The sequence below is a fragment of the Macadamia integrifolia genome, chromosome 5 (genome assembly GCF_013358625.1).
Source record: "Macadamia integrifolia cultivar HAES 741 chromosome 5, SCU_Mint_v3, whole genome shotgun sequence".
Taxonomy (NCBI): Eukaryota; Viridiplantae; Streptophyta; class Magnoliopsida; order Proteales; family Proteaceae; genus Macadamia; species Macadamia integrifolia.
Genome location: NC_056561.1, coordinates 45977426 through 45986108, shown reverse-complemented (window position 1 = coordinate 45986108; position 8683 = coordinate 45977426). Strand labels below are relative to the sequence as shown.

At 37.0% G+C, this 8683-nt stretch overlaps 1 protein-coding gene across 2 annotated transcripts; it reads right to left on the bottom strand.

Annotated features, from left to right (window-relative positions):
• Positions 1–1230: 1230 nt before the first annotated feature.
• On the bottom strand, positions 1231–8677 carry LOC122080259 (DNA-directed RNA polymerase I subunit RPA12-like). 2 transcript variants are annotated; one of them, XM_042647208.1, is made up of 7 exons: positions 8315–8677; positions 6092–6222; positions 5829–5974; positions 4510–4563; positions 1925–2008; positions 1783–1839; positions 1231–1661 (listed from the first exon to the last, which is right to left on the bottom strand). In XM_042647208.1, the coding sequence occupies exons 3-7, from the start codon at positions 5868–5870 to the stop codon at positions 1584–1586; spliced, it is 315 nt and encodes a 104-aa protein (XP_042503142.1). In that variant the 5' UTR covers positions 5871–5974; positions 6092–6222; positions 8315–8677; the 3' UTR covers positions 1231–1583. The 2 variants fall into 2 exon arrangements, with proteins under 2 accessions (XP_042503142.1, XP_042503141.1); XM_042647207.1 differs by having other exon boundaries at positions 4510–4550.
• Positions 8678–8683: the final 6 nt, after the last annotated feature.

Here is an 8683-nt window from a genome sequence, read left to right as displayed (position 1 = left end):
AAAAAAATTTTTAAAAAACTGTTCATTGGGGAGTAAAACATTTTCCCACTCTCTCTCTCTATATATATATATATATATATATTTACCTCAAGTCTCAACAGTTATTAACAGTACTTATATGTCTGCAATGAATTGAATTGAATGAAAAATCCGTGGCGGCCGCCCACGTGTATGTATCAACATATGAAGGGAATGAATCATCATCCCATTTTCATTAATGTCTTTTCGAAACTTCCAAACGCTCTCAAACAACACGGCCCTATAAAAATAACAACCAATATTTCCACTCCACTTAAAAGAAGCTTGTCTCCTTATCTTCTAGAAGACCCTGGCTGAGGCCTAGGCTGAGCCTAGAGAGATGAAGAACTCCTGTTGGAGACTTGAAATCCTTCTCGAATTTCGGGACACCATACACTTGGGAGCAAATTCATCCTTTCATCTCTTCCGGACAAATAAATGGGCGGCTGCATGGAAAAAGATTCTCTTCATCATCTAATGATACTGGAAGATGCAATCATTGTACAGGAGTCAGGTCTAAAGCTTCATGGCCCTGCACTAACATGGTGCTAAAAAGAGCGCATATGCCGGATATCTAATGGGGTGGGATTTTTTATTTTGATAAAGGGTGAAACAATCATTTCACCCATACTGTCTCTAGACATAGACATCACATAGTTTGGCAGCCATCTTTTTTCCTAAATATACATGGAGAAAAAAGATCCCTACTTGGTCTCACACCCCTATGCCCAAACATAGGGATTGACAAAAAGACCACATTGCCCCCTAATTGGTCTTGTATTGGGGCAACGATCATGCGACTAGGTAACAATTCTCAGCCCATATATATATATATATATATGGAGAGGGATAAGTATGCCGTCAATATCAAGTATGCTAGCGGATAGCACCAATAGGAACACATGATAAAATATCATTCAGAAAAGATATGAAGCTCATTTCAAAAAAAGGAAAGAGAGAGATAGACACAATGGATGCTAGCATACTTGATATCAGCGGCATACCCAACCTTTTTCCATATATATATATATATATATAATGGCGAAAGGAATTCCTGTTCCTTATGCCCTCTCACAGGATTCCATAAACTGACCCCCACATATGCTCTCTGCTGGATAATAGCCATGTGCATTCCCCCATATTGGAAGGCCTAGAGAATAGGAAAGGTTAATATTCTTCCACCTATATATAACGCTACCAAGCTCTCTCTCATGAAACAAACTGAAATTCAATTGATAAGATGGGTGTGGTATACTCTTTTTACTTGGTTCCATCAATGTTTAATACATGGACAAAGTTAATCAAAATCAAAACAGATTTTCCTTAGTTTACATTGACCACTATCAATTGAACTTTGAAACTCAAGCCCTCAACCCTAAGTCTCCAGCCCTCTTAAAGAAAATGCAAAATTTGTGTCTCGTAGACTTACTATTTCCAACTTCAACAAAATTGTCTAAATATCATCTGCAGTTCTACAGAGTAGCAATGTACAACCCCTCCTCCCTCTTTCTTCTTGCCCCAAAAGAATACATTTGTCAAGCTTGTTTTGAAACCACAATGAATTCTCATGTATTGATTGAAAATTTATGCCTGCACTTGGGGCACTCATAGAAAACAGTCTGCCCTTCATCTGCTGACCGCAACTGGAAAAAGAAAAGGAAAAAACAGAAAAATGGTGTACCAAGATTTAGCCAGTCAAAGACTATGAGATCACACTGTTGAATAAGAAATGAATGGAAGCATAAAATGTAATAGTTCCTTTACCTGTTTAGTGTAATACTCAAGCTGCGGATGATGGCAGCGTGGACATGGTTCATTTACCTGTCCAACATAACACTATGTAAGCACCAGCATTGAATTTACAGCATAGAAGCTTGCTCCATTAAATATAGAGAGTTGCACTTACCACAGCTCTTTGCACTGATCCCTCATCTGTGTTTATCCCATCCAGTATCACAAAGGGTTCAATGCCAAGATCTCTTCTTATATCCTGAAATAGAAGGGATGAAAAACAAAAGCATTCATAACAATTAGAAAATTAGGCCAAGACACTAATATGTAACCAGGTAAGAATGCATAAAAGTGAGGGTGGAGATCATATTGAACACAACAGAATGTGGATTGGAGACCTTCAATGATTTATTATGCCTTCACTTTAAAAGATTTACAAAAAGGTAAGGTGTGAGATCATATTGATCATAGTAGTAGGTAGCCTTAAAATAGACAGCAATAGTGTGATCCTACAACAGCTCAAGGGGTAAATATTATAAGTGTATATTCCGATATACCCTTCTCACATAATAATCAGTAGAGCCCACACTGACACTCTCTCTCTCTTCTATTCTGACCAAGAGTATCCCATACAGATGATACTATTCTCCGGGCCCCCATTGGTGTAGCATGCAGATTTCTTCTTACACTGCCTTTCTAGAAATCCCTCCCCTATTCTAATTCAGTACAGCTTTCCCATTATAGGAAACCTTCCCATTCGAATTTACGTTATACTTCAGCAAGGATTTGATTGAAAGAGATGGCTTTACTGTCATCACAATAACGACATAGCTCATTGGCATACCTACCTCGAAACCAACTCTTCCTATAGGGTTGTCAACCACATTATCTGATGTGCTATTGCACAAAATTCAGCCCTTAACACCATGGTTTTGACTTTATACAACAGCCATTATGATCAGTAAAGAAAAGAGAGTCATTTCAGCATATATTGACATCATTAAGCATCACTCCCCTTTTTTGTTTCCAGAACCCTTTTATATTAAGCATTAAAATGAAAACTTAATTATTTCAAGTGAAAATATATCACAACATATTTTTACAAATTTCATTATAGCCCCTTGACATAGTCAGGGAAGGTCATATTTACATAATTTTTCCATTTTAAACCATAGTTCTCAATAGTACTAGCAGTGATGCCCTTTTTAAAATTTGAAAGTCAAGCAAGTGTCTCTTATTGGAAATTGGAACCCATGTATTGAGAGAACCCAGCCAAATCAGCATTGCAATAAGAGATCCAATATATGAGAAACAATTCCCTATTCAAATAGAGACAAGTCTAACTCACACTGTCACAAACACGATAAAGACACACCTCCCAATATGAAAGATTAACCCCCCCCCCTTTTTACTTTTTCTTTTCGGATGAGAAGTAGAACATATTTAAATTAGAACTGAGTTCAAAACTACTGCAACAAGAGCTTTTACAAACATCACAACGGTGGACACAAAATCCATATAAGAAGTATAGGACTACTATTTACAAATTGTTCTAAGTTCTAACCCGAGCTGATAAGCCATATCAACCAGTCCTTGAAACTTAGGCTGAGTTTGGTAACGTTCCAAAAAAACGTTTCTGGAGTATTTTCGTTCTATGGGAATGAAAAAACATAATAAAACGTTTGGTGCATTTATGGTATGTTTCATTTTTTTTGAAACAAAAAGTGAAAAAAAAAATGCTAGAAACGAGAATTAACGAAACGACAAAAGGTAGTTCCGTCATTCCAGTTTCGTTCCAAAAAAAAAGAAAACGGCATTTTGACACAAAAATGAAATTTCCGTTTTTGACACGAAACATCGTTTTTGGAATAGAAACGTTACCAAACGCAGCCTTAGATCTGGAGATTCACCCTTTCCTTTCAAAAATTTTGCAACATAAAATTGTATTGCAGTTCACTTAAAATGATAACAAAGAACGGTTAACATCATTGGCACCACCAAGGTATTCAGACAAATCTAACTGCATTGGAATAATCTCCAAGGTCCATTCTGACACATAAAGCAAGGAAACATGATGAATGCATCCCAATAAGGAATCGCCTTTCTAGTGCTCACATGCACTCAGACCAATCAAATCAAACAAGTTTTAATCACACTGCACTTCCAACATGAATCACGTCTAGCACCACTGAAGATTTGGTGATACCACACATGGCAAGCAAACACATGTATGTAGGATATCTTCTACATTTTTATTCATAAGGACTAAAGATGAAACATATAAATCCGAAGATATGGAGACATCTTACAACCATTCTTTTCAATTACCAAAGGGATACTGAGCACTGAAACCCAATCTTATCCAGTTATCCTAAGTTACGTCATGACAAGTTGGTCATGTCCCTAATTTGCATTCTATAATGGAAGTTTTAGACTCTGGACTTGTAGAGATCATACTAGAAAAAGTTTTTGGAAACCCACCCCCGAAAAAAAGGCCACGAATGTCATAACTATATGAAGCCAGAAGTATGTTCTGCATTGAATAGTTTTGTTCAGGTTCGATATGATAGCTCAGGCATTTGACAATTTGATATTTACGTTCACTTTTATATCTAGATACACGGATCCTAATTCTAACTAAAAAAAGAAACACTATTCTTCTCTATATCTTTACTACCAGGTTAGCTTCATGCATACTATATTGCAATGGGCATCTAAAAAAAAAAAGAAGAAAACTCCAAAAGAAAATTCAAACCATACCTCAGCAGTTACTGTGTAGGATGTTTCTCTGTTAATAATATCTGGAAAAGGCAACTAGTGAAATTAAGGAAAAATAAATAAAAATAAAAAAAATAACAATGACAAATGTAGAATATTGGTTTAAAAGCAAGCAGGAATACCATAAACATAAATGAGACTAGGCCATATAAGAAAGGCATTATAATACAACCACAATTACATATCAATAAAGGCATTATTATACAACCACAATAACATATCAATGTGTGATGGAGATGAGCTCTAGGTCCAAAAGACCAGAATGAAAATAAGAAATTTCAAAACAAAACACTTATATAAGCTTGTCGACAAAATAAACAAATGTCAATAGGAGGTAGGTGACGCAGGCAAAGAGAAATTATCATTCTGCTTTTAAGTAAGCATTTCAAATTTGAAGCAGGCAAATCGATTCTGGTCAGAAAAGTCAGGTAATAAATTAATAAGTCAAACAATTGAGACTTGCAATTGCATGAATTTTCGTCCATGGAGAGGGGGAAGAAATGTGGTAGCCAGTTGCCATTACGGTAATGTCTTTTTCAATGAGGGGGAAAAATTGAAAGCATATTAGAAAAACTAGATATTCTTCAGTTCTCTTAACAACTTTTTTATGTTCCCCAAAGACTTAAGTCTCACTCCTCTTAACATATTACATCAAAGGAAGCTTCTCGAATCATGATGAAAGAGGCATTAGTGTAACATTAAAAGCTCAAACAGCTTCTGCAATCTGCATAACTTCCCATAAGATGCTTTCTAAATCTAACCACTCATACCTGACATCACAACCTAGGAATTTCATTCACATAATTGGAGCTGTTATCATACTCATGTTTTCTACCCTTTGTGTTGGTGGCAACTAGCCACACCTAAATTTCAATACTACGACTTGGGAGGATTTCAGCCTGGGCATTTAGTCCAATTCGCTAAATTGTGTTAATAATGTTCTTAGAAAGCTAAGAAGTTTATGTTAAAATTCCAATTCCATTACCACCAAGATACACAACTTAACAAGATACCTCTATGCTAATTTTACCATACCAAAAATAAAAGCTGGTGTCTGCAATTTATGATCCAATTCAAATTGAAAGAAAAGTAATCTCATAAAGTAAATCACCAAGTCTGTGAAACAACAAAAAATCCCCTAAAGATAATCAGCGAACATACTGCAATAATTCGATTTCATTAATGGGTAAACAGAGAATATAGGGATAACTAGCCTTGCATCAGAAGAGGAAAAAAAGTAAGGGGAATGATGAGCGGAAGCTAATAAAAAAAAAATAGAATAATAAAGACCAAAGCATTACCTTTTGCGGCATGCTTGCATCCACATAATTGACAATCACCATGCTTACTCGAATTCAAAGAAAGCAATGTTCCACACATGTCACAGAATAAGAAATCACGTCCTCGACTATATGACATGAGAGATATCCTTCAAATTACCCTTCCTCTACAATAAAATAAACTTCATATAAATCCCATGAAGTGCAGAAATGGTCAAGTGAAAAGTTAAAGCTGCTCTGCCTTCAAAAGAAAAGAAATATAAGATTCCTCTTTTCCATCAAACCTGGTTGATCAGACTATGGAGAGATTGTTGGGGGACTAATTGCTGAAGTCCTCTGCTGCTCTCTGCAACTCTATTTCACTTTTCAAGCTCTCATAAAAGACCAAATTTTAATGAAACTTTCTGTGTCACACCTGCAGGTCGAGCTCAAGCTTCTCTGTATTAGTTGTAGTTGCAAGTTGGTTGGGACTCATGAATCAATGAAAGCGGGAAAAAGTGAGCCCTAATCTACTGTAGCTCAATGCCTCAAGGACCTCAACAAGGTTGGTGGGGTTTGTGCTTAATTGGACCACAGTTAGCAAGTTTGGGTACCAGAAAACGAGAGGGTATCAATACGTAAGGATATCAAGCAGACCTAGATATCAATACTACTTCGAAAATTCAGCATTAAAAAAATATATGACAATAATATGGTACGCATTTAATACGGTTCCTCTGTAACAATCTGGGGAAACAATAGAGGCATATATTCACTACAAAACAGGCATATACATCCTTCAACAAACATAATAATAGCATGCAGAGTACAAATCTATAGATAACCTTTCAGAGGAAAAGAACAAAATATAATAACTAAATACTTAATCCATTTATACATCCCATAAGATTATCGAAAAGCACATATCATTGCATGGTCATCTCGTCAAACATTAGCAGGATCAAAGATTAGCTGAACTAAAGTTGACGAGTAGTAAAGATTAGCAGAACAAGGCAATTAAGCACAGCAGCTTGGTATATAAAGCATCAAATGTATCAATAAAAGCAATGCCAATGCTCAGTATACAAGCAATTTCATTATGCAAGAAGACCACTACGCAAAACAAAATCTGATCATTCTGTATCCCATAGGGTATCAATACAAGCAGGGCTCAGTATACACAAGAAGGCCACTAAGTAAAACAAAATCTGATCACTCTGTATCCCATAGGTCAAACAACTGAAAATCAAACAGAACCCGCGCAACCAAAGAATTTAGTAGATAGTGGGAAGTAGAAAGAGATTAAAAATTTTAAAATAAAAGGGGGGGACGGGCAGAAGAGTCAAAGATCTTTTCTGGTCCTTACTTTTCTCAGAACAATTGAATTCTCAATGCCAAAATCACCAGGATAAGCAACTTCGGGAGAGGCTTGTGGTTTGTGTAGTAGTACTTGTTCATGTGGCCTTTTTTTTTTTTTAATTAAGGAACAGAGACTCACCGGAGAAGAGGAAGGTATTTACCAAGAAGAGACTCGTCGAATGCTGCTGCAATCACTGATCGTGTTTTCAGTAATCAATGGTAAGAAAGACAGAGAAGAAGAAGAAGAAGAAGAAGAAGGGAGCATGGGGTATTGAATCTTCGAATAATGCCCTCAGTCGACGGCCGCCGGGAACAGAGAAGGAGATGAAGGGGGGCAAGGGGCTAGGGTCCCACTGGAGAACCAGCTTCAAGTAACACTCTTGCAAAGACCCAAGCAACTCCAAGTAATAGATGCATATTCCATGCAAACTATTCTTATTGTGCAAAGATATAACGCAAAATAATGCTCCTGAAAAAACTTCAAATCCACCTAGTTTACACCCCACCAATCATTACAAAATGAATAAAGTACACCTTTTGCATGGGAAAATTGCAAACATAAATAGTCCAGCAATACAATGGATGCAATTCAGTTTATAAGAACGTCTATACAGCCATAGGGAGTAACAATACCCACACAAACACACAAGTCCATAATTTTTTTTTAGTTCTCAATGTGAAAGGATGCTAGACAATGCAACCAACAATACAATGTCAATGATGCAATTCAGTTTTTTTGTTTGCTCATGCCCTATCAAACAGAAAATGTTCGTATTCCAGTAAGCTACATCATATTTATGACCTATGTCTTTAGTTCCCACCTTCCCCCATCTGTCCTCTTGGGTTTGTGCATCCGCTAACAGTTATCTATGAACTCAAATATCTATGAACTCAGTCGGAACAGAGCATTCAAAAAGCAATAATCAAACAAACATATCACCAATACCAGTTGGGGGTGGAACACAGAGCATTCAAGCATTAATTGAAAAGTAATAATCAAACAAAAAACAACTTCAGTTTTGATAATGTGTGCTAGTGTCCCTGCTGCAGTGGAGTTGAACAAAAAATTGAAATTTCAAACATTCTAGGGTTGAGAAAGGGTAGAAATATTCTGAAACATTTGATTGTTGAGAGGGGTTTCACCAAAAGAACTGAGACGATTTCAGTACCTTGAAGATCTGAGGGACAAGAGAGATGGAGAGCAGGAATTTCACCAAAAGGGTTCCAGCCGAATTCGCACTACTGATGTTGAGAGGGGTTTAACCAAAATCGTCAGTTCCAGGGGTTTCTTCACTGCGATGTCAAGGGAAGGTAGTGTAAACTAGGGTTGAGGAAGAGCAGGGATCAAACGCAGCCGAACTACTTTGTCGAGCAGGGATTTTCGCGGGTGGATGGGTTTCACCAAATAGGGTTCCAGCGAGAGTGAACGGCCCGATTCTTCAAGCAGGGGACAAACGAAGCTACTCGAGCAAGGATGACGGCGGGACTCGGGAGACAAGGGTTTAAGAATACAACGGTTTCGGTTTTTTTTTTTTTTT